The 27,056-nt window shown below is 49.4% G+C and overlaps 1 protein-coding gene across 1 annotated transcript in view; it reads left to right on the forward strand.

Annotated features, from left to right (window-relative positions):
• LOC138510955 (low-density lipoprotein receptor class A domain-containing protein 1-like) overlaps positions 1–23,031 on the forward strand; it is a 233,692-nt gene extending 210,661 nt beyond the window's left edge. Inside the window, exon 6 of the mRNA XM_069626545.1 lies at positions 22,041–23,031. Within this exon, the coding sequence (XP_069482646.1) occupies positions 22,041–22,174 (134 nt within the window). The 3' untranslated portion in view covers positions 22,175–23,031. The remainder of the gene's footprint in view (positions 1–22,040) is intronic.
• Positions 23,032–27,056: the final 4,025 nt, after the last annotated feature.

Genomic DNA, 27,056 nt, shown 5'->3' on the forward strand with positions numbered 1-27,056 from the left:
GGCAGTAGCTAGCAACCAGAGCCAAGGTTACTGAGAAATTACTGAGGGTCGGAACGTGGCAGTGAAAGCACGAGATAGCGATTTCCAGAAAATAAGAATAATCTTTGTCTAATTAAAGTCTGGAGGAACACAACCAACAATTGTGAGCCAGGTGTGGGCAAACCATAAACCTAAGAAGACCCCACAATGAATAACTCAAGAGTGTCCCCAGTGGTAAAGGGACCCATAACACTTTCATTAAAATTAGCTGAAATCAAATTAAATGTAGGGTGAACTAATTCCAAACGTAGTCTAATCACATGTGATCCATAACTGAAGAACACTGTCTATTCATCAGTAACAAATACAGATAGGACACATGCCTCACTCCTTGCACATATTCCCGGACACAGGACGCCACTCAAGACCAACTGCAAAGGGATCGCCCTACTCATGGCCTAAAAAGTTAGGGATGGTATTTTTTTTAATTGAAGGGAAAGCAGTCCATGGACCACTCTCCTCCTACTCCTTTCTGGCTCATGTCTTGACGACCTGTCAGTTGCCCAAGGTTGGTCAGTAGAAAGCCATCCAATCAAAACCCCCAATGTTATCCCACCCAGTACGTATTAGGCCAACCAATAGTTTATTGTAGAGATGTCTTCTTAACTGTTATCTATTTAAAGTACTTTCCAGGCTGTCTTAAAGGTGACTGGGGTGAAGGGGACTGGATGGAAAAGAAAGTGGAGAGCAGATGAGAAAAGATTGGTAGATCTGTTCACGCATGTTTTTGATTCCCTTATGCTCCAGGTTTGTACTGCTTTTTATTTGCAGAGATAATTCATATATGTCCCGCAGATCCGCATAGAATCCTGCCGAAAAACCGTGCAACAAACGAATCATATAGCCCATAACAAATAGGTCTGTGCAGGGGAAGCTGTGGAGCACGCATGGTTGTAACGAGACACTGACCAACGAAGCAATAACGCTGCTGGAGACTGTACAAGTTTGATACGGGCCTGCGGCAAACAAAGGAAAATGGCCGCCACTTGACAAGCCGGGAGAACAAAGGCACGACCGGTTCGAGCGCAGACCACTGGAATCCCTGAAGAGCAGAGGCGGAGGGGCCTGGGGCGGATCGGACTAAGGCCGAGCGAGCGGAAACAAGAGGAGAGCTTGGCACCCCGACTGGGGCTCAAGGAAGGTACAGCTGGACGAGGCTGCAGCTCCATGAACTGCGGTGCCAACGAAAGTCTTACACGGAGACTGCCCGCAGCAAAGAAGGGATAGGAGGGGGGAAGGAACACGCCGGGCCTGATCGGAATGATACATAGTCTCTGACAACACAGGCTCCGGCGCGAGCGAACTTCTGTGCACGCATACCAGGACGCGCAACTGCCAGAAAGGACGGGCAGCAGCAGATACATATGTATCTAATTCAACAGTATTGAGGTGCACAGCACCCGAACTGCAGCACGATACACAGACGTGTATACAAAAGGAAAATGGAACGGTCGCTTGCCCGGAAGCAATAGTAAGCGGGTACAACCATAGACTATAATAGGAGGCACATGTACTGTGGCCCACACAAGGAAAGGCGGCCAGCACCACAAGAAGGACCAGGAGCAGCGTTGGCAAATGCGGAGTCACCGGTAACGCTCCCATGACAGAGGCGTGGGTTGGAGGTGAAAGGTATTGAGAGACTGGCAACGTGCCCCTCATGACAAAGGGCTGTGAGCAGTGTACGTAGAGGCCAAGGGAATGAAACACCCACTGGCCTATGCAGGAGGTGGAAAGTGGGGTAGAGCGAGGTGAACCTGGCGGAGAGCTCCACATAATACCACCCACGAGGGGGTTGCACCCGTGACCAGGCGGCGTTCACGGCTAAGAAACACTGGGCCTGCGATTGCACCCAGGAGGGCTCATAAGCACTGGGGTGTGTGACCACGGACCTGGATTAGCGAGAGCTGGGGCACACAGACTGGGTAGAAAAAGAATCGCCCGAGCACAATCCCGTGGGAGGACACAATCCACTCCAGACGCAGATTCAGCAGTACAAGAAAACTCCTAATATAGCCCGCCCGGGTCACGCTACTAACCGGGGTCTAATTCTACAGAGGCCAGAGACCACACGCTGTGGGGCTCGCACACACAAGCCCGGACACATTAAGACGGCCAACAAACAAAGGGCAAGCAACCCACGCTCGACGAATATGCCAGAACGTCGTTGGGGGCAGAAGGGGCCAGGAGCAAGGATAGGACCCCCACCGGGGGCACAGACATCACAAGCAAAGACCCAGATCCTTGCAGCAATTGCAGACCTGAAAGTGGCTTGGGAAACCAAACTGGAATTGGCCATGGACGAACTGAAAGCGGAACTGGAGCTCAAAGTCGGGGCAGTACAAGAGGAGGTGAATCTCCTCCGGAAAGATGTCAGAGCGTTGGCAGAATGCACAGGCGGCTTAGAGAAGGAAGTGGCCCAGAATACAGCTGCACCCAGTCCGAGCTCCATGCCCTAGAACAATATGTGGGCAATCTGGAAAACAGGGCGGAGAAGGCGGAAGGACGCGCCCGGAGGAACAATATAAGCATTGTAGGATTGCCTGAAGGAGCTGAGGGATCCAACCCAACGGAGTACATCGAATCAATGCTGCTGCATGAGATAACCATGAGATAACCGGAGGAGTGCTGACCCAGGGGTTCGCGGTGTAACGGGTGCACAGGGCCCTGATGAGGAAGCCACCACTGGGAAACCCCCCAGGCCAGTTATAGCCAAGATCCTGAACTATCAAGACCGGGAAAAAATCCTTGAGCACTTCCGGAAGGGTGAAATGATAAAAGGGTGTTGGCAAACATAACGGCATAAAGTGTTCCACAAGAATAGAACATTGTTTTTTGATACCCCGGAGGATGCTACAGAATGGCTGGACACACAGAGCTGCCCACAGGAATCAGGTATCCAGAAGGAAGATGGCGCAGATAAGTAACATGGTGACCGTGGCACCCAGGGTGTCGCAGTTTAAGACATTGGGACTAGAATATGGGACAGGATACAGCCTATCGGAAGAGTGCGACTAGGGCTATAAATATGTATGATCCTTGAGCATGGGAACTCAGTGAAAGGTGTAGGGGCCTAACGGAACCAGCCCTCACACCCCCACAAATAGATTAGTTAGGTCACCAATAGACCGGGGACACCCTGCCGGGTTCCTGATCTCGGCATTCCGAGGCTGGAGCAAACGCAGGGGAGCCTGAGATCCAGGGATGGAGCTGGGCACCAATCGGGTTGGGCAGGGTAGGGGGAGGGATGTGGCGTGCAGTGTTTTATAGTTGAGCAGGGAGGGGAGGGGGGTTAGTTGGGGAGGTTATGTTGGAAGAGTGAGGGGTACAAGCCCAATTTTATGTCAAACTAGACTGGAGAGGAAACCTGGGAGGGGAGGAGGGACAAACCACGGATGGCAATAGGTAGCCCTAGAATGTCGACCTGGAACGTGAGAGGCCTCAACAGCTATCTGAAGAGAAATAAAGTAATGATGTATCTGAGAAGGCTGAAAATTGACATAGCATTACTACAGGAAACCCACCTTACTAGGGAGAAACTGGAGGTGGTTAAGAGAATGTGGAGAAGGACCACCACAGGAGCAACATACTCAGCTTATGCGAGGGGGGTTGTCACGTGGGTGGCACCTCATGTACCATTTCAGGCGCTTCAGACCACAATAGACCCAGAGGGTAGAATGACAGTGGTGCAGGGGATGCTGGAAAACAGGGAAGTGAGCATCATAAACTCATATGCCCCTAACCATGACACAGTGGCCTACTTTAGGGCCCTATATGGTAAAATTGCCCCCCTACTGGACGGTGCAATTATATGGGGAGGGGACTTCAACTGTACATTAAACCCCAAAATTGATAGGTCAGATGGTAAACTAGATAGACACACCCCGACTGCAAGAGCACTACATGCCCTGCTGAGAGACTTCGGACTGTAAGATATCTGGAGACAGCTACATCCAGAAGATAGACAGTACACACATTACGCAGCCCCACACAATTTGCACACACGGCTGGATTATATGTTCGCTGCCTCGGAGCTGTTAGGAGAAATGATAGGCTCGGAATACAAAGCCAGATTGCTCTCGGACCACTCCCCCTGGTTTTGGAGTGGAGACACCAGCCTCCTAGAGCGAGAATCCCGACGTGGAAGCTCAGCGCCAAGGCCCTGCAGAACTGGGGATTCCATGAGTACTTAAGGGAGGCGATCATTGAGTACTTTGATATTAATACGGGGAGTGTACAGTCAGAAGGAACCTTGTGAGAGGCGTTCAATGTGGTAGTACGGGGCACAGCCATATCTAAATCTAGAGGGCTCCAAGGGGGCATAGAGCGGGAGCTACAGGAGACAGAGAAGGAGCTGGAAGGAATAATGCTAAGGGGGGCACCTCCCGGGAGGATGCTGATCGGGTGAAGCTGTTACAACAAACTAGCAGAGAGCACTGGGACAGATTATGTAAACTGAGCTACAAAAAATACACCGAAAGGCAACATGCAAGGGGAGACAAGCCAGGCAGGCTGCTGGCATGATTATACAAAAATGAAACACCACGACCAGTGGTCAGGGAGATAAAGGGGGAATAAGGCCAGACCTGGGACACCCAGGAGGGAGTCAATGAGGGGTTCTTTAGATTCTATAAACGTCTTTACGGGGACACGGGGGAAGAGATGGGTTGAGAGATTCAGGAAACATTAGAAGACATAGGATTGCCCAAATTAAACAGTCAGGAACGGGAGGACCTGGATGCCCCAATTACATTAGAAGAATTAGAGACAGTGATTCAGCATCTACCTACGCGCAAAGCCCCGGGTTCAGACGGGCTCCCCAGTGAATTTTATAAGAAATATAAACAGGAGGTGCTCCCCTGCTGCTGGCCATGCTGAATGAATGTTTGAACAAGGAAGGCTGCCAGAGTCCATGAGGGAGGCAGTGGTCATCCCGCTCCAAAAGCGGGCAAGCCAAGCATGGATTGTGGGTCATATAGACCCCTATCGATACTCAACCAAGACAGCAAAATCCTCACAGCTGTGCTGGCAAACAGGCTCAAACGAGTCATTGGTAAACTGATACACCCCGACCAAACAGGCTATGTCCCAGGCAGGAACATAACCGACAACCATAGGAGACTCCACCACATTATTGAACAAACAGAGAAGGACCCCGGCGAAATGGTAATAGTCTCGCTGGATGCTATTAAGGCTTTCGACTCTGTGAGGTGGCTGTGGTTGCTAGCGGCTCTGAGAGAATATGGGATGGGGCCGGGGTATCTAAGGTGGGTCAAAATGGTATATAGTTCCCCAATCGCTAGGGTCAAAATGGGCACAACAATCTCAGACAAATTAGTAGGGGCACTAGACAGGGCTGCCCCTGGTCGCCCATGCTGTATATTCCTGCGCTGGAACGACTTGCAATCTGCCTCAGACAACAGTACGGGGAGATAGGGATCCACACGAAGGGGGGGTCGCATCTCATATCATTGTACGCCGATGATACATTACTATACCTGCGCTTCCCAGAGGAAAATCTACAATATGTACTGGAGGTGCTGGAACATTACGCCACCCTCTCGGGCATAGCGGTAAACCCCAAAAAATCAAGCATGTTCCCTCTGGGGAGATACAGGTGGGCTCAGCAGAGGAGTCTACCGGTCTTGTCGATACCCTGGCGGACCGGGACATTCCGATACTTGGGAATCGACATATACCACACAGCAGAGGAGGAACACAAACACAACCCGGAAAAGGCAGTTGAGGGTATCAAGAATAGAATGGGGTTCTGGTCCAGGCTACCCCTGGCCATGCTGGGCAGGGCGGCTTTTATCAAGATGGTGGTACTTCCCAGTTTGTTACATTTTTTTACGAATATCCCGTATATGATCCCCAAACGTTTTTTTGCGGAACTCCACAGCTTATGCAGGGGCTTTATATGGCATAACTCCAGGAATAGGGTTTCCCTTTGGAAATTACAAAATGTGTGTGACGGGGGGGGGTATACACCTACCGAACTTTGAATTATACTACTTCGTGGGACAACTCTAATATGTGGCCAGGTGGGTGTCCCAAGAAGAAACGGCCGAAGCCAGGCTACTGTACAGGGACACCGTCCCTTTGTTTATTAGAGAGATGGTGTGGTTGCCTAAATCAAAGTTGCAAGGAATGGTGAGACTGTTGGTACTGGGCTGGGAAATATGGAGCAGAGCATGGCAAATAGCAGAAAACCAGACCCCATTCTCCCTGCAGGTGCCGCTAGTGGCGCTATGTTGGGAGGACTCACAAATGATAAAAGGGATCCGTAGATACTGGGAACCGGTGGGCCTCACGACCCTCGGAGATGTATGGCAGGAGGGGGAGGCGCTAGACTTTCAGAGATCGATGGAGGAAACCGGGGTGCACAAAGGCCAATATATTACCTATACAAGAATCATCAGACGGGTGCGGGAAAGGTGGCCTGAGGCAGTGCTAGTGGAGCAACCCAATGCGGTTATTGAGACGGTGTATGATATTTCCGAGGGTGGGCACGAAATATCCTGTATAAATGAACTACTGGTGACTAGGGTGGGCAAGGAGTTGCTCCAACTGAGGCTAGACTGGGAAGAGGAGGTGGCAGAACCCATGCTGGATGGACAATGGGATAGAGCTCAAAGGTATCACAAGAAGGTGTCCCGAAACGCGAGGTTACAGAAGATCCAGTTATATGTTACCCATAGGGCATATATGACACCCAGCAAAATCGCCAGGTTTGGAAGTTCAGTGGCACAGAAATGCCCAAGGTGCGGGGAGGTGGAAGCTGGGATGATACACATGTTTTGGGCTTACCCGGAGGTGGGTAGATTCGGGACAGAGGTTAAGCTACGCCTAGCAGAAAAAGGGATCACACTGGATGTGGAGTCAGTTTGGTTATGCATGCTGGGGGGTTTTGTCAGACCACGCATCCTGAAGCACATCGGTAAAATGAAAGACCTGGCCTACATTCTGGCCAAATGGAGAATCGCAATGGGCTGGAAGGCAGCCCAACGACCTAGAATTGAGATGTGGTGGGCAGACATCTTGAAGTGGGCAGAGGCAGAAAAGGCAGCTTGGTATGAAGCAATCACTAGGGGAGGGGATGAGGTAGCGGGACCCCTGATAGCATGGAGACAACTGGTGGCCACGATGGTGGGACCCTCCCAGGCCGACTATAGTGAAGATAACACGGGGGAGATTATTGAGGTAGACATGTCTGGAGATATGCAAGGAAGTGACATAGAAGCAGGGGCTCGAGTTAAGGGGGCGGGAGGGGGGAGGACCGAAACGATCGACATGTGAATATAATGATGAGAAGCTTAAATGTGGATGTCCTCAAAGTTTGTAATGTTTGGAGTGTTGTTAATAAAAATAATACAAAATTTAAAAAAAAAACATTTATTCTTAGTGTATGATTAATTGGGATTCACCTCTCATGCTCTTCTTCAAGGGTCTAAGGTGTGCAGTTTTCTGACCAAGGGTCAAGCCCTAAAAGAAAAAGCGGGGCGACTCATTAACATACCAATTGAATGTGGTATCACTAGAAATTGGCATATCAAGTTGCCCTCTGAAAAAAGTGGGGAGACTTTGTCCACCCACATGTACCCTCGACATGAACCCTGGCTGTGACAAAGTCAGTTTTTCTTATGGGGAGAGAGAGAGTGAATGAAAGGTGAAGAGAGTAGTGGATGGAAAGAGTGTAGTGGACGGAAAGCAGGAGGATGGTTTTGGGGGACTGACCGAGGATGTAGACTGGCATATGGAAGGTTAGAGGGGTAGTGGGACTTTATGGAAGATGAACAGAGTAGTGAATGCAGTGATGGGAGTAAGTAAGGAGAATAGGGAGTGTGTGGAAGAAGAGAGATGATTTTGGAACAGGTACAAAAGATTATGTGATTTTGGGAGGATGAGTGGATGGAAGGGGAGAGCCGATTTCCCACTTGGAATGATACAAGTCCAATTACTTTACATCAGCATTAACTGGTGAGGTGACCAGTTTGCAGCCATGGTCAGAGCCCTTAGCACACAACTTCAATAGTAGACGAAAACAAGAATAACATGGAACATTTGTCTCTAAATTTCATAATTGTTGCACACCTGTCAGCCATTAACTCCTCGCACCCTTGTCTCTGCCTCCACATCCTGCCTACCAGGGTCAAACTCACTAGTCCATCTTCTTAGATGGTGTTAAGTAGTAGAATGGCATCATATTGACTTGTACAGATTTTCAGTAGTACAAATCAATACTGGATTATATATGTGTATCCTCAAAATTCATTCAAATTATGCCTCAAATCTGGTGTTCACAAAATTACGGGCTAAATCCCACAGACAAATGGCATTTGAATCCAGCATTGAATTGTACTGCTGAACATCTGTATAATATCTGTATAAGTCAATATGATGCCATTCTACTACTTAACACCATCTAAGAAGATGGACTAGTGAGTTGATCCTCGATTAATTACAACATATTAGCGCAACTATCTCTACGAGACTACTTACCTTACAAAGGGACACCCCATTGAACCAACAGAATAGGCCTTTAAAACTACCAGGAGGTTGAAACATGTGTCGGCTGTAACTATGCACTAACATGTGGAATAAATCACAGAGACTTCATAGAACTCTGTCATATTATATTTTGTTTACAAATTAATCTTTAATCTGAGCGCAAATTGCCCTCCCAGAATTTCAATCCCTCCTATACGGATTTTGCCTCAGATCATTGTGGGTGGTCTGTGGGGAGTGGGCTCTTGCAGCCGATTTTGAATCATATCTTTATTTTTGATTTTGAAGGTGGGGAATAGCGCACGGTTACCTATATCGATCCCACTGCTCTTTATTCATTGATATACATTTCATACAAGAATGGATCCCCATATGAATATCAGTGTGTACATGGACACAGGTGCCCGAAAGAATCACAGTGCACCATCCACATTGAGGTAGAATACTCAGGGACTGCAAGTTGTGTGATGGATCTGTGTACCCTCTTATTGGTAAAAGGAAACTTGAGCGCCCCACAAATCAGAGGGCTGAAATAGCGCTGCAGCGGATTGGTGAATACTTCAATATTGCAATGACTGAAGTCAAGCTGAGGAAGAGCTGAATATAAAGTGTATCCATAAGCAATCCAGAGATTTTATGGAAGGGGGACATTTCAGGACAATCAACAACCCCTGATCATGAGCAACAAAAGCCTTTACTTGTGACCTGTGAATAGATTGGAGGTGTAAAAGGTGGGGGCACTCTGAGAAACTGTTCTTTCCTGTGAAATTGGAGCAAAAATCGTCAAGATCTCACCTTTGTCACACGAAGGGCCGGAGGTGAAGCTAGCAATCTTGTGACTGCAGATTTATTCCACAATATCTAAGAATAGATCAAAAGAGCCAATGGTGGGGGTCCCCACCCCCAATTAGCAAAACAAAAAACAACAAGAAGGTGCGCTCCCAAAACTATGGTGCAAAGAAGGGAAGAGACATCTACCAATGAACGCCGGCCAGCCCACCAAGAATCTGAACCGTTCTCATTGCCAAAGATGATAGAGCAGGACTCCACCACTGAAGTAATTAAAAAACGATTCAAGGACTTCAAGGACCAAATGACGGAAACGTGTCAGGCACAACTCACACTCATAAGAACAGAACTTGCACAACCTCTACAGGAGGTGAAAAGTGACATTAATGATTGAACAGAGTGAGTAGAAACAAGTGAAACAGTGATTCAAGATGTTGCAGAAGACATGCATAAAATTGATATATTGATTGTTCAGCTGGCAACGGTGACCCACAACATGGAAATACAAATGGAAGATCTCAAAAACAGATCAAGGAGATCCAATATTCATGTCAAATCCCTCCCGCAAACGATCGAGACTCAAGAGTAACTATGCAACAGGTGTTCGCCGGTCTTTTAGACTTGGAAACGGGGGTAGATGTCCTCATAGACCGAATACACTCAGTGGGCCCGAAATACAAAGATCCAGGAGCGAGGCCCCGAGATGTTGTTGTGGCAATACAAAGGTATGGACAGAAAGAGGCAATTCTACAGGCACAAGAAAAACAACTCCTACCAAAGTCAATGGATCAGAAATCCAACTGTACCAGGACTTGGCGCAAGTAACTCTGTTGAAGCGAAGACTCGTGAGTCCAGTACTGATCAAAAGCCCAGCTCTCTATAGATGGACATTTCCTTTTGGACTTTTGTTTTCATGGGAAGGACAACAGCATTGAATCACTTTGTGTGAAGAAGGATTAAGGACATTAAAGATAGAAGAAGAAGAAGCGAGTCATCAAAAGGAAACTCGTAATGTTTGTGAGACAGGGAGATACAAAAGATGGGAATGGACTAAATCATCTTCAGACAAAACATTGTGAGAACGATCTCAAGGAGGTGTCGATTGAGTATGACATCCACAGTCAATAAAGAGGGGAAATTGCAAAATGTACTTTATTTTTAACACTGGGAATTTGGGGATTGTAGTGATGATTGTGGTTGATAATCATATGAGAGGGGCAGGAAGTTCAAGAGTATGAGGTGGCGGAAGGAAGGGGGGGAATTTCTCAGTGCTTGGAATCAGGGGTGTGATGGGTACAGATAGACCCGCACAACTAATCTCCGGGTGTGCAGTAGAACTCCACCTCTATGGCGTAATGCATGGGAGGAAGGGGAATAGGTTGGGCCTGAAAGGGGAGAACAGGGGGTATCTGGGTGAGTGGGGTTTGGAGGAATTGGTTTTGGGGGGAGGGGGTGGTCGGCTACCAAAGGAACAACTAGAGTACATATATGTAGATGGGAGGTAAGAAAGAAATCTACATCAAAAGACGTAAAGTCGGATCATTCCTGGGCAGAGAGAAACCTGATGTGGTGACATTTCAAGTGACCCATGTGTCAAGGAAAGATGCAAACACAGTTATTTAGTTACACACATATTATACAATCTGACGATAAGGGAAAGAAGGAAGGGGTTTTAATAGCCTTGAAAGGTCGGGTCTGTCAGAATATATTGGCAAAAGAAATGGATAAGGAGGGAAGGTATCTATTCATTAAAATACAAATGGGGAGAATGTGATATACAATTGCTACTGTCTACGCTCCAAATTCGGCAGTTTTGGGCAAGTTAGAAAGGTTTGAAGAAGCACAAATTATCCTGACAAGAGATTTCAATATAGCCTGGGATCCTCAAGTTGATAGGAGTAGGGTTGGACAGATTTCGCAATGACCCCCTACTCAAAAAATTAAAAATAAGCATGGCCAATTTATCATTACTAGATGCTTGGAAAGAAACTCAGCAGGAAGATAAAAGGTATACATTCTACTCATCTGTCCATCGGACATTTTCGAGGATAGATTATATGTGGGTCTCAGCATTATTGCTAGGAAGAATACAACAGATAGATATGGGCCCTATAGCCTTATCAGACCATGCACCATTAAAATTAATAATTCTCCAAGACAACGAAGGGACAGGGCTATGGTGGTTGAAATTCACAGAGTATATAATAAAAGACCAAGTTCTGGCCGAAGAAATTCAGAGTAAAATTAAAGAATATTTTGAATTGAATGGGACTCAGGGCACACCAGAAAGATGGGTATGGAATGCTTTTAAAGTGACCATGAGGGGAGAACTTATTGTGAAAAAAGCCCAAAGGGAGAAGCAATTAGTAGCAGCCCAACTAGAGCTGGCAACGAAATTAAAAATAGTTATGAAGGAGATGGAAATGAACAAGGGGATATGACTACGGAAAAAATATAGGTACCTTAGAGGACAACTAGACTTGTTGCAGACGAGGCGTGCCAAGAAAGCCCTGTTGTATTTAAGACAGAGTTACTACATCAAAGCCAATAAGGCTGACTGCCTGCTGGCATGACAAGTCTGAAAGAAGGAAGAAGCTAGACTCATTCACACTATTGAATAGGAGCAAGGTAAAATTAGCTCTTCCTCCAAAGAAATAACAGAAGCATTTACAGAGTATTATACTGTGTTATATAATTTGGACCGCTCAGACTCCCAACTACAAAAGTCTCATACTTGGACCAATGCCGGTTAAACAGTCTAAATGCAGGCGACAGGGAAGAGTTGAAGGGGGGGATTACACTAGACGAAGTTCGGGAGGCGATAAAGTCCCTACCTCTTATCAAGGCTCCGGGACCGGATGGTTACCCAGCATTATTTTATAAAATCTATACAGAGGAATTGACCCCAGTATGGACCTCTTTTAACTCCTTCAAGGGGGTGGATATTATTACACCTTCAATGAAAGAGGCAAATGTGGTGCTTTTTTCAAAGCCAGGTAAGGATAACACCCAATGTGGATCCTACAGACCCATAGGTCTCATCAATATAGATATAGATGCCAAGCTTTATACTGAAATACTGGCAACCGGACTTGCTATGGGTAGGCAATTATTCGACAAAACAAGACGGGTGAGCCATTTGATTGAGAAAATAAATAAGGCAGGATTATCAGCAGGATTTATAACGCCAGATGCCCGAAAAGGTGTTTAGTCGTGTCGAATGGTCCTTTTTATTCTTGACAATTGAGGCTATGGGATTTGGTCCTACGTTCTTGCAAACGGTAGGAGCGAACTACAAATTCCCCATCATTCGTATAGCCATTAATGGTTATCTCTCACATGAAATTCGTGTTACTAGGGGGACCAAACAAGGGTGTCCATTATCTCCGATATTATACGCATTACATCTTGAGCCATTGTTGTCTAGAATCAGGAATGAGGATAAAATCAGAGGTATTCAATTTCGGGGAGAAGACCATAAAGTAATGGCCTTCGTGGATGATCTATTGTTGACGGTGACCAATATTCCTTCTTCTCTGCCAGCCATAGCAGTATAATTGAACAGGGAATTAGATATCTGGCCATGCAATTAACAGATTCCTTGGAGTCGACGTACCGAGTTAATGATCTCCCTCTTCTGGCATCAATTAAACAATGGCTTAAGAAACGCAATTTTCTGACAACATCTTGGATGGGAATAATAAATGTAATCAAAATGATGGTTCTCCCAAGGGTGTTGTATTTCTTCCAGGTACTACCGATAATGGTCCCCCAGAAATGTTTTAAGCTACTCAATAAGATAATGAGGGACTACATATGGCAAGGTAAAACAGCTGGGGTTGCATGAAATACACTAATGGTGCCAGTACACAAGGGTGGCATGGGGGTCCCAGATTTCAATGTTTATTACCAGGCGGCTCAATTTAGAATTAGCAGGGAATGGTTCGAAGGGGACATGGAGAAAATTTGAGTGTGAATGGACAGAGCAGTGGTTGGTAAACCCCTTCAGGAAGTACTTTGGTGCCAAAAATAAGATTGTCCTATCAATATGAACAAAAGCAAAATCACAGCGTTGATGGCACAGGTATGGGACGTTGTGGTGAAGAGATCAGGTATCACTACATTTCCCTCCCCTTTCACACCTCTTTTTCGCAATCCCCAGTTCTCTCCGGGATTAGAGCAGCACAAATTTAAGACTTGGCAGGAAGCGGGATGCTCGAAGATGGCCGACATGGTAGAGGGTCAAGAGATCAGAACATTTCAACAAAGTAAACAGGCATTTTCTTGAATGAAAATGAAAGATTGAGGTATGCTCAACTTCGACATTGTCTAATGGGAAGTAAGCTCTTCATTTTAAGGGATCTAGGACCATTTGAAAAATATATCACTACAAATTTAGGAGACAGACATGTGTAATTGGGGCACTGTATAAAGTAATTGGAGAGAATCAAGTGCAATGGGGTTAAATGAAGCTATGGGAGAAAGTTGCAGGCATGGTCATAACGCAGAGTCAATGGTTGGCGGTTTGGAAGGGAATCCCAAACTTGATGCGGGCAATTCAGACACTTCAAATGTGGGTTAAGGTAATGGTGCAGTGGCACCTCACACCGGAGAAATTACACGCATTTTACAAGAATGTTTCGGGTGAATGTTGGCCAGAATGCAAAGAAATAGGAATGTCGGTCCATATATGGTGGGAGTGTCAGAAAATCAAAGGGGGTAATTCATAAAATTTAGCGCACAAGTGGCGCATGCAGCTGGCGCACAGAGGGAGCGTGCGATAGTCTGCGCCAACCGCGTACGCCAAAACCCATTTTGACACACAGCGTATTCTACTAACATCCATAATCAGCCGTGGTGCAGAGTGACGCAGCACAAATCCAGTACATGGCGCAAAGGCCAGTGGACCAGCATACAGCCCCTAACCACGAAAACGCGTGGCAAACTCCCCGCACACCCCTCGGAATACACGTACCACACTCGCGCCAGCGAAAATGCGTAGAAAACTCCCCACGCACCCCTCGGAATATGCATACCCTGCTCGCGCCGGTGAAAACGTGGAAAACTCCCGCGCACGCCTCGGAATACGCGTACCCCGCTCACTCCAGTGGAAACGCGTGGAAAACTCCCTGTGCACCCCTCGGAATACGCGTACCCTGCTTGCGCCAGCGAAATTGCATGGAAAAAGGGTGGTGCATGCCTAGTAGTGAAGGGCTGCCTCCGGGGCACGCCAAGGGTTAATGGACTGCCTGCGGGGCATGCACAGGGGTGAAGGGCTGCCTGTGGGGCATGGTCAGGGTGGATGGGCTGCCTGCGGGGCATGCCCATCCAACCTGACCATGCCCCGCAGGCAGCCCTTCACCCCTGGGCATGCCCCGCAGGCAGCCCATCCACCCTGACCATGCCCGGCAGGCAGCCCTTCACCCCTGGGCATGCCCCACAGGCAGGCCACATGTCACCATGCAGTTGGGAGGTCCGACTCATGTCCCCCACCCCACCCACCCCCTCCATTGACGGGCCGACTCATGTCCCCCACTCCGACCACCCCCCCTATTGACGGGCACCTGCCAGCAGGCCCCGACGCATGTCCCTCACCGCACCCCCCCCCATTGACGGACTCATGGCCCACCAAACAACAAGTCCTAACAAAACAGACCCATGGCCTTAATGCCAACCCAAATCCCCCCTGTCCCCCAGTACAAGCATGCAACCATCCACTGCACCCACTCCCAAATTACTCCCAAATTACCCATGCCATGAGAGTCTTAAAAGAACCTGCATGGCCATGCATAAATGTACAACAGAGCCGCACAGTGGCAACACATGACTGAGGCAATGCTCATAGAGACATGCACAAAACAAAAAGAGTACACAACACCAATCATGAAGATATATGAAATGTATTAAAAAAAACATAATGAAATAACATAATGAAAATCAAACTTGCAAATTAAGAAATAATGGAAGCAATACCAAATTTTTTTTTAAATCCAATGAAAAACAAAAATCCACGACATGAAAAATGAAAAGTGATCCATCGCCAATGTCCATATAAAGTAAATAATCAAAAAAATAAAAAACATTGATCAATGGGAAGTTGAAATAATGAAAGTATGTACAAGTCTTGAACTATTTACAATACAAGTCCAAAGGGTCATGATCCCCAAACAAAAGGAAACCTACAAAAAAGTCATATGAATAAAAAACTATGTACATAAAGTGGAGCAAAGTCCATGAACTCCAAAAAACAATATAAAACAAAAGACACCTAAGCATAAAGAACTATATACAAAGGCGGCGGGCAAGCCCTACGGCTCACTTTTTGATGTGCCGGGCCAGGGCATCATCAAACTCCACGTCGATGTTCCGGGGCGAGCCTCTTCCCTGGCCTCGAAGGTCTCGCAGGGATGCAGCCATGGCCTCCTCCAACTCCCTGCGAGTTGCCTCGAGACATTCTGCCCGCCTCAATGCCCCCTGCATGGAGTTCTCCGCCCTGACCATAGTGAGCCGTGCCTCCTCTGCCCGCCACCACTCCGCATCTATCTGCTGGCCCAACCGCTGCCACACGGAAGACACTCCCAATCTTGGGTCCTCCTGCCCTCCGGCCGATGCCTGGGGTCCAGTTGGTGGGGTGGCCACCCCTGCTGGACATCCGACTCCCGACTGTGGCAGGGATGTGTCCTCCACCAGCCTGGTCGCTGGCTCAGGGGCAGCTTCACAGGGGGCCCAGGTGATACTTGGGCTGGAAGATGGCATGGAGGACAACTGGCGCATAGGGGGTTCAGTTGAGGATGGGGTCGCAAAAAGTTCCAGCACATGGATGAACCCAGTGCCGACGACCTGTCCTAGTAGGTCGATGCGGCCAAAGAGGGATCCGAAATGACATGCATTGTCCTGACGAGAACCCTGCACGTCATCCCGAATCTCATGTTGGCGCAATGACACCTCAGCTAGGACAGGCTCAATATGGTCATGGATTGCAACGTCCGCAGGGAGAGGAAGGCCAGTTGTTGTATGCTCATCCCCTCCCTGAAAATGGGTCTGGACGGAGGCATCTCTCCTGGTGCCGGATGATGAAGTCACAGGATCGTGGACAGGATTACCACAAAGGCACCTCCGCTTGGGCCTGTGCTGCCTCCTGTCCCCTCCCCTGGACTGCACCACTAGCACCAGTGGAACCCCCTCCTCCAGGCCCCGTGAGTGGGCCTTCCGCGGCATCCTTCTCCACCAAACCCCCCACCAACCTGGATGACTCTGTGCCATCTTCCCCCATAGGCCCCTGTGGGGGCTCAGCTGCCCCTACTGTGGCCATGGACGTGGCACCAGACTCCTCACTCCCCGAAGAGATGACTACCTGGGAGGGGAACTGGGCCCTGCATCTCCGTCTGGCGTTGGGATCCCTGCCGCTGTGCTCCACAGCACAGTCTACGCCCTCTTCATCAGTAGACGCTGCAGACAGGGAGAGATAGAACACAGGCATCAGGGCACTGTACAATGTTCGTATACACACGACAGTTGCACATGAGTGGCAGTGTCAAACTTCACAGATGGCATCACACTCCCCAACACACATCATTTGAACCCACACACATGCACACATTGACAGGAATGGTGCATCAGGCAGCAGCATCCATACACACACAACAGCATGAACATCCAAAGGTCAGCCTGACGTCACAAGCAACACGGGGAGTGCCAACCACATGCACACACGCCACCAGACAGACATGCATCTGCACATATCCACCACCTGTCACAGTGCAATCACCGGCAACTATGTCACATCTGCCAATCGGCTCACTACATGTCTGTGTCAATGGATCCATGACGTATCACAGTCGCACACATGTCAAAAACACACACACGCACATGTACATCGTGCACGTACATGAAGGTGGAACCAGCATCCATGTGTCATACCCCAACCATGGCATAGTACATACACAGAAATGCTAACATGTGTGCGTCTCCACGTGCATTTGTACATCATGCTTTGGAACACATACACCATTGATGTGCATCACACATGACTGGACCCACATGCGGCAGCCTCATGTCCCTGCATATACATCCATCCATACATGGGCCTTTCCAGACATATGTCCATGCTGCACACTGCTGGCACACCTCAACATGCACTGCGTCCAATCAGTACACATGGACACTTACCGCTCGACTCCGGATGGGTCTGCCTCAAGGACCTGGAGGTGAAGCGCTGGGCGTATGCGTTCCAGGACCTTCATCTGGTCGTTGGTAAGGCGGACCCGGCAAAACTCTGCATCCGCTGCGTCCAAGAAGCGCCGGGCCTTCCTAAGGGTCCTGGACCTGAAGTCCTCCCAGCGCTTATGGACGTGTGGTATGTCGCGGGTCGCCACCCCCTCCGCGTTGCTGGCAACCGCGATGTCCATCCAGATCCTTCTCAGTCCATCCTTGTCAGTGCATGTTCCTCCGAAGAGGGCATCATAATGCACCAGGACATGCTCCACCAGGGTGCCAACCTCTCCTGCTGTGAAGCTGGCAGCCCTCTGCCTCTCTGGCTGGGGGTTGCCAGTGGTCTCAGATGTTGTTTCCCCCGACATGGCAACCCCCAAGGCAGGTGTGGGTGGGCAACTGGGTCCTGGTGCTGGGCTGTGGAGCAATGGAACTGCAGTCGGGAGTCTTCGGTTAGAGCAGGGGTGGTCACAGCAACTGGACCCCTGCAGATGGCTGACGTGCAGGCGCCAAATAGCAGGGCACATGGCCAGCAGACAGGCAGGTAGCAGCAGATGGCTGGTGGGAGTTGGCTTGGGGATCTGGGGGGGCAGGAAAATAGCCTTCTGGGCAGGAGCCTGGTCTTCCGTGTGTTGTTGCATGGCCAGCTTGATACGAAGTGATTTTGCACGTGAAAAAACAGCACGTCAGCGTGTAATCTGAGGAAAGGCCCTTAGCGTGAATGCACGTAAGTGACGTAACACGCGTGGGCGTTTCCTTCTGCACGTGTAAATGGTCCACGCGGGTATTTCATTTCCATGCAGACGGTGAGTCGTGCACGCTATTGCACGCTATTTTTTTCCACTGCGGGTGCCCCTGTTTGTCGCGTACCCCATTTATTGATGTCATAGTAGCCCGTGTGTTAATCGCGTACGTTTTTTTGTGTTCATGGGTGCGACAGCATACTGCGTGAGGTTTTTCTACACGCACGTGGGCTACAGGGGTTGCGTATATGTTTTTCTTGTATATTTGGGGTGCCTGAGCGTTTTGTGAGCGTCATTTATCTCCAGGGTCCACAGGCAGCCTTGCAGGGGCACAGGGGTGCATCTACCATCACGTACCCTGCCCCCTTCACCCCAATTGACCAGGACAATTGTTCAATGCACCTCCCATTGGCGGTAGTACATCCGTGCCATGGTTGGGAGGCCACCAAAGGTTATGAGGGGCTCAGCTGGGTGTCCTGCCAGTGTTGGGAGTGGTTGAGCACGTGGCCGGGGTGACCAGGGAGTATGTGGAGTCCAGGGTGGCCGTAGAGCGCAAAGAGGCAGGGGCGCACCACAGGGGCAGGATGTCGAGCCACATGCTGGTGCAGCCATGCCACCATCCCCTGTGGCTCCAGGTGATGCAGATGTTGCATCAGACCCTGGCACCCTTGCGACCCGACAGTAAGTAACATGTGCTGACACAGGCCCACCGGTAGTGGTAGCTACAGGTGCAGCTAAGGCGACCACCACACAGCCCGCCACCCGCCAGGGTTACTCATAATATGGCGGTACGGTATGGACGGTGCCAGTGACGTACCAGCACCGTCTATGGCGTACCGCCATACTCTTAATGACCCCCTTTGTATGTGTGGTAGATTTTTGCCAAGTGAGTTCATCAGGTCCCATGTCAGGTGTGAATGTCTCATGCCGGTTTACATTTCTCACATTGCACTTAATGACGGTTGTGTCATGTGTTGTGCATTTGGTTGGCTGTTCAGCTGTTTCATGCCATGGCATGGCATGGAGGACAGGGGTCATGGGTGATGGCAGGGTTTGGGTGACAAAGCAGTGATTTACATGGCCTGTTTTTCAGGGTGGTGGTGGGATATTCACCTTGCATGTGTTCCTTTTGGTTATGTTTAAGTATCTAGGGATGCACACAATGTAGCACTTCCGTGGCAACATTCTCAGGGTGGTAAGCTTGTGACAGTTGACTGTCTCTTTGTCATCATCGAATGTCACCTGGTATGTGCCAGGCCTGTGTGTACTCCGCAGGGGTGGGAGTTTAGGTGTAAAATGCGTCCACAAGCTGGGTCCGGGCTGCCTCGCCACGTACACTTTCCCCTCCCATGAGCAGCACCTGTGCATGTGGTTGGGGATGTGGGGGAACCACCATGTCCACGGGTACGCCCTGCCGTGTTGGGACGTTGTGCAGGCCACATGCTGCCCCAATGATCCTGCACACTACTGGGGGTGCATATAGTAGCTAGCCACCAGAGCGGTCAAGGGAGCGTAGGCGTGACTTGAGCACTCTGAATGTGTGCTCCACTATGGCCCTGGTTGCAATATGGGCTGCGTTGTATCCTACCTGGGGGGTGTGGTGGGGTTCGCTATTGGCGTCATCATGTGGGTGCTGAGATGGTAGGCACTGTCCCCTGGGGAGGTCATGATGGTTTTCATTAGTTGGGTTTGTGTATTTGTCTGTGTGTGACATACATGCATGTGCACAGGCATTTGTACTAACCTATGAGCCATGTGTCGCCATGCTTCCCAGCTTCCAGGGCCCGGATCAGGGCGGACAATCTGTATATGAAACTGTCATGGGTGGTCCCTGGATAGTTTGCATGGACAGAGGTGATGATTCCCATGGCATTGCATACAACCTGCACTTTCATGGACTGCCAGTGCTTGCGGTTGCGGTAGATGTTTTCAGTGGGCCTAGGTGGACATAGGGCCACATGGGTGCAATCTACGGCAACAAGCACTTTGGGGAAGTGTGCCACCCTGTAGATGTCCAGGTCCACAGCCTGCCTTTCTGCAGGTGTTCTCGGCATGTATATGTGCCTGCGGACTGAGGGGCGCGCAGTGATGATTGCCAATACCTGGTGTAGGCAACGTGACTGTGTGGGCTGTGAGACGCCCCCCTCTATGGCAGTTGTCCCCTGAAATGACCCAGTGGCCAAAAAATGCAGTACATTGAGCACCTTCTCCAAGGGGCTCAATGCTTGGGAGCACAGGGTGGGTGATGTGAGTTCATCCTCCCACTCCCTGACCAGCTCTAGGATGATGTGAGGTGGCTCCCTATACCTGCCATAGACCTGGTCATCAGGCATCCCAAAAAGGCTGGTCCTGGGCAAAAAAATGCGGGGCCTGGCTATTCTCCTCCTCCTGCGGTGTCCCACGATCACTGCTGCGAGGAATGGGACATTCATCGTAGCTGTACATGCTTGTTTGCGCGCACTTTTATGCTGTGTGGGGGCGATTCCACCTGCTTTCATGTGGTGGACGGGATTATGCGTGTGCGTGTGTTTTGCCGTGCACAGGTTTTGCCTATTTGATTCCATGAATACCTGTTGTTCACTTGTGTGTGGGCGTTGCGTGTGTTTCCCAGTGGTACTTCCCACGTTACGCCTACATTTTCACGCGTTGTTCCCCATTCCCCGTGTTCCGCCCCCTTCTTAGGTGTGTGCGCGAGAAGTTGTGCGCTTTCCCCGTTCCTGTCGCGCACGCGTTTGGAAAGTCACAGTGACGTGTGCAGTAAGCGCATATTTGGCGCACATCCCGGATAAAACACGCGCAGGGCCTTCCATGAATGGCATGCGTGCGATTCGCACGTGTGCGCTGGCTTTTTCACGCTTGCGCCACCTTGCACCTCAAATTTCGGCGCACATTTATTCCATGAATTACCCCAAAAGTTTTTTGGGGAAGTATTATGAATGCAAGGAAAGTGATTTTTGGTCCCTGAATACAAAGATATGAGTGAGGCAATGTTGGATTGGGGCGACATATTGGAGGTTTTAACAGAAAAGAAACAAAGGAAAGCATATATGATACCAACCGTTGCCGTCGTGACACTTATACCACAGAAATTGAAACAATCCATGCCCCAACAGAACAAGAGTGGCTAATGAAAATTTGGCATTATGTTTCTTTAGAATGGGTTACATATGTAATACAATGGGAGCAAAAGAATTGTAAGTATGATTGCGAATTTGTAGTGGACTTTTTGCACAAAGACTTTCATGAGAACTGGTGCCCGCAAAGAATACGGATTATGGATTTATTCAACTAAATGAACAAGTCTCTGGATTTCAAAGGGACGATACTCTCAAAGTGGTAGCTGCCCGGGGGAGGGCTTTGGGAAGGGAGCCGAGGTTAAAAGGGAGTTGGGGAGGGGGGAGTTTTGTATGTTATAATAATGATAATACTAATAAAAACAAGATTTTAAAAAACAGGTACCACCAGGCATGGTGTGACTGCGGGAAAATGATTATCAAGTGCAATCTGTGTGTGTAGTGGCTCAGGCGGACGTGGTGTGGCCGGGGCTTCTTCAAGGACCTTAAAGGGGGAGGGAGCCTAGAAGGGCTCACAGGGTGGCCACACATTTTGTTTTATGCCACTGCACTTGGTATGCTAATTCATGCAGTCTTATAACATGTATCTTAGCAGGGACAACTGGCAATACATGCTAGGTATTATTGGTGGGGTTGTCTTCAGGACCAGTGTAACATGTCCATGTTGTTTTCCCCGCAGTTCTGCTGTGTCCCAGTTGTTCAGGCTGGAGGTGCAACACCGTTTTCTTTGCAGACTGCGACTGCATTCCCAAAGCACGATGTCGAGATAACATTCAAGACTGTGCAGACTGGAGCGACGAAGTTACCTGCTAACGTCGGAACAAGAACTTCAACATCTCACCTAGAGTGTCTTTAAATCTGCGGTCTTGTCAACAGATAACTTTGGGAGTTCTCACGAAATAACTTTGTACCATAAACTAAACTGGCCTTCAAGATAACATTGTTTTGCACAAATATACCCGATTACAAAAGATAACAGTGTGTTAGTCGTGGTGAGAGGCAGGGAGAGGAGCAGTGTGCTGCTAGATTTTGTGGGGCAGACGGGGCGGTGGGAGGAGTTATGAGAATGTGAGGGCTGTGTGTAAGATTGGTGGGGTAGGTGCACATCATTCTTTTGGATGGGGACGCGCCTGTGTGGGTCCGCCCACGCATTCGATAATTTGAAAGAAAGAAAGAGCGTTTTCCTACTCCAATTAGTAATTATTTATCATGACAATGTTATTTCATCAGAAGTAATTTTGGAGATATACATTTTGAAGTCTAAATTGGCAAAAACGGTTAGAAAACAAAGTCCGAACATTTTATTTTGTCCAAAACGTTAACACTTTGATCATGATAATGCAATCCTGGTGTAGTTATGTAGTTAAAATGTTCTATGAGAAAATGTGTGATGGGCGGTTTAACTTGTGTTGTTATGCTGTACAAATAAGACATAATAGCAGGTCTGAGGGAGAAAGTCGACATCTGATCCGGAACAGCGCCTCCTGCAGTTTCAATTTTATTCACTGAAGGCATCGCCTTAGCCCATACATTCTGCTGGTTGATGCCCACTACACAGGTCTCCCACGTTCCCCGTATACGGTACACACACAATATACTGTGGGTCGCCCCAAGTATATGCATTGGGTCGGGAGGGCTGCAAAAATAAAGGCAAGTAGGAGATTAACAGAGTTCGACTGGTGATTGCATTTTTAATGGCAGACAGAACACACTCAATGCTGATTCTTAAAGCGCACTTTAAACCTCACTGGCTCTTGATATAAGGATAAAACACCCTCAACGAGGGCAAAGAAGTGGGGAAGGTCTCTGTGTTTTTTTTTTTTTAACTTTGTTTATTTTAAATCAAGACAGGATGGTAAATATACAAATCATGACATATCACAAGCAATGCGTGTTCAGGTTCTTCGATCCCCAGTCCTCATTTCCCCCCATCAGGCTTCCTCCCTCCCACCTCCCTTCGGCCACTCCCCCCCCTCATGTTTGGAGGCGCAATTTTTTTTCTGGTTTCTGGGTTGTCCAGTTCGCCCCTTAGCGACTATGTGTCTTCTCCAGAGTCCTCTTGGTGTTTCAAGATCCATCGGGCCCTGGTCGGTTTGTAGGTCTGGGCGGGGAAGCGCTGGTCGTATTCCAGCACTGGGCTCCAAACATTCTGAAAGCGGTGGAGCGTTCCCGTCTGTGCTGCCGTGACCTTCTCCGCGATCAGGATGTCCCAGGGTTTAGACCACCATTGGGCTATGTGAGGTCCTTCTGGGGATTTCCAGGCCCTGGCCAACACCGTTTTCCCTGCCAGAAGGCAGTGTGTCAATAGTTTAGACTTGGTCCCGGAGCGCGGGTAGATCGCGGGGATCAGGGCTCCCAGCAAGACTGGTTCAGGTTCCAGAGGAATCGCCGTTCCCGTGATTTGTGCGATGGTCTCTAGGCATGTCCTCCAGAACTGTCGTATCTTTGGGCAAGCCCACCACATATGGAAGAAAGAGCCTGGGTGACCACATCCTCTCCAGCAGGCATGATCCACATGTGAGTTCATGTGGTGAAGTCGAAGGGGCGGGTAATACCACCGGAGGAGCACCTTGTACACACATTCCCTATTGGTAACGCAGGTGGAGGAGGTATGTGTTCTGGTCCAGATGTCCACCCAGGTTTGGTCCTCGACCGGATGGCCCAGGTCCGCCTCCCATTGAGCCATGCAGTGGGTCTTTGTGGACAGGAAGTCCCTTAAGAAGCGCCTGTATAGGGTGGATACCCTGCCCGAGTTGGGAGGTCCCCCAGTGTCAGCTCCAGGGCGGTGGCCGGGCAAGTTGCTGCCTGCAGAGTCTGGGGGTGCGAGCACCAGTGGCGTAGTTGGATATAGGTGAATCTGTCCCTTTCCTGGAGTTGGAACTTCTCCTTGCATTGGGCGAAGGTGAGAGGTGTCCCTCCCATATATAGCTGGTCTATGGTCTCCAGCCCGCCCTTTATCCAGTTCCGGAAATTGCGGGGGTCTGCTCCGGGTGAGAAGGTTGGGTTATGGAAGACCGGGGAGCGTGGGCTCAGTCCTCTGGGCACTCCCTTCTGCCTGAGAGCCCAGTCCCAGGAGCTAAGGGTGTGTTTAGTTGATAGGAGGAGGTCTCCCCAGTGTGTTCTAAGGGGGGCGGAATGTGTGGCAGAAATCGCAAGGGTAAAGGTGTTTGTGATTGTTCCAGCTCTACCCACTTGGGGCGGTTTGTTATGGTCTGCCATGCCAGAAACTGTGCTAGTTGTGCTGCCACACTATAGGCCCTCAAGTCCGGGACCCCCAGACCTCCTAGCTTGGAGCCCCCCAGCATCGTTTTGAGAGGGATTCTCGCTCTCTTACCTTTCCAGATGAATTTCAGCATTTTCCTTTGGATGTCCTTGAGGGTTGGTGTGGGGATCGCTGCTGGGAGGGAGGCGCAGGCGTATAGGAACCTCGGCAGTAGATTCATCTTGCATGCTGTGATGCGCCCCAGCAGTGAGATCTCTTGGGTCTCCCATCGTTTCAAGTCGCCTTCCAGTTCTTTCAGTAGCCGGGGGAAGTTGGCTTTGTATGTGTCTCTTGGGTTAGCCGGGATGTGGACCCCTAGGTAGGGGATGGCCTTCTTCATCCATGTCATCGGGCACATCGTCGTCAGTGGCTCCCGTTCTGCTGGAGTGAGCCCGATGCCCGTGGCCGAGGATTTGTCAAACTTTATAGTGAAGCCTGAGATCTCACCATAGGTGGTAAGTTCTCGTATTGCCTGTTTCAATGATGATTGGGCTTCTGAGATCTAGAGTAGGACATCGTCCGCGAATAGGGCGATTTTATGTTGGTTGGGGCCGACCTGCAGCCCTTTAATTTGATCGTTTCCCCTAATCCTTTGGGCTAAAGGCTCCATGGTGAGAGCGAAGAGTAAGGGTGATAGCGGGCACCCCTGCCGGGTTCCGCATGATAGGGGATCGGAGCTGAGCTGTGTCCATTAATTCTTAGACTCGTACTTGGGCTCTTATAGTTGGCCAGCACCATTGTCTGAAAAGTTGACCCGAAGCCGAAGGCCTCTAGGGTAACTTTCATAAAGGGCCAATCTACTCGATCAAATGCCTTGGCTGCGTCCAGAGCCAGTAAGACCAGTTTTTGGGAGTTCCGGGAGGCGAGGTCCACCAGGGAAGGTCTCTATGTTTAAAAATTGAGGCGATTCCCTATTAAATATGTACCCCTCAATAAGAGAGGAAGGAGGCGTGGCATGTCATCTGTATCAATACTGCAACATTATGAATGCGAGGTGGGGGTCTACATGCTAAATTCCTCCTACAGGTAATTCTATTACAGACTGTAGAATTCCTCTTCTTAAAGAGTCGCAGGAACATTCTCAATAAAGTCCCTTTACTAAGTTGCATCCAGCGGTGGTCTTTGGGCCGGCTCTTGCTGGGTCCGAGATCCGGCATCAGATGTCTGGCCGGATCTCGGGACCCAGCTTGTCTCAGCCCCAGCCTGGCACGGCACCGTAAAGACAAGTGTTGCGGTATCGAGTGGGGCAGGGAGGGGAGGGAGACGGAGCAGCGCGCACAGCAGTTTCGTGCTGTGAGCAAAATGCTATTCTGGCTCCGCCGCCCTTCCCTCCCTCCCTCTTGCGTGTGTGCCATTATCAAGCAGCGCTGCTCAGTGCCCGAAGCTCCTTCTTGATATTCGGCTCCTTTTTTCGGGCATGGTGAGAACTGCGATCTTTGAATTGAAGCCACCTGAAAGGGCTCGTCTTCACTGATCACGTTCCGGCTCACGCATGCGCTATGTTAATAAACGGAGGACCGAGACGGCCATTTTATAAAACACGCGCAACTGTTGTGGCCCATGAGGGTGCTCGTGAGCTGTCCACGTGCTCCATTGGAACCATTTTTGGAACATTCACGGCTACCAGCTACACGGTGGCCGTGTTCCTGATAACGTGAAAGTGTTGCCACACACTTTTCCTACTCAGACTGGTCCACGGGACTGCGAGGATGTTCTGCAAGGAGGAAAGGCAGCCCAAAGGACTGGGTGACATAGTGATGTGCATGAATATTACTGCATACGTCCATCAACCCTGGAGCAGAGTCATCAAGGTCAGTGGATGCTCCAGGCAGCTGTGGTGTCATTTATTCCTGAAAAAGGTGGCCTCGAAGGCATCAAAGTGCCAACTTAGTCATCCAGCCAAGTGAGAACGGTGCCCACCATTGTGAGAAATATCAGGCTTGCGGAATCACACCGTAGCGTGGGGTGCCTGTGCGGCCTGGAAGGATGGGTGAGCAGGATGTAGCAGCCATTGCCCCGGCACAGATACCACACAGACAGCAGGGCACACTGGCACCCATGCCAGAATTTGACACTTCAGGACACCCATCCAAACTTGGGCTTAAATGGTTACTTTGGGTCAAGAAACTTAAAATGTTTTTCAAGGCTACTGGTGAGACTGAGGACGATGCAAAAGTAGCCACTCTGTTATATTCAGCAGGGACGGAAGTTCACTGCATTTTCGAGTCGTTAAACTGAAGGGGTCCCTGGGGGACCCTCGCGCATGGAAACAAGGCGCAATCACCACACACGAACTGGTACGCCAGACACGAGGTTGCATTCCCAAAATCTAGGGTTTATTGCAAAGCAAATAGTCTCAGTTGGCCAACTGGTCCCACGCCCCGCGTGTCATGCGTCTACCAGACCTCGGGGGACGCAAGAGAGAGAAATTCG

The sequence above is a fragment of the Ambystoma mexicanum genome, chromosome 6p, assembly GCF_040938575.1.
Source record: "Ambystoma mexicanum isolate Mex_15411 chromosome 6p, UKY_AmexF1_1, whole genome shotgun sequence".
In the NCBI taxonomy this organism is placed as follows: Eukaryota; Metazoa; Chordata; class Amphibia; order Caudata; family Ambystomatidae; genus Ambystoma; species Ambystoma mexicanum.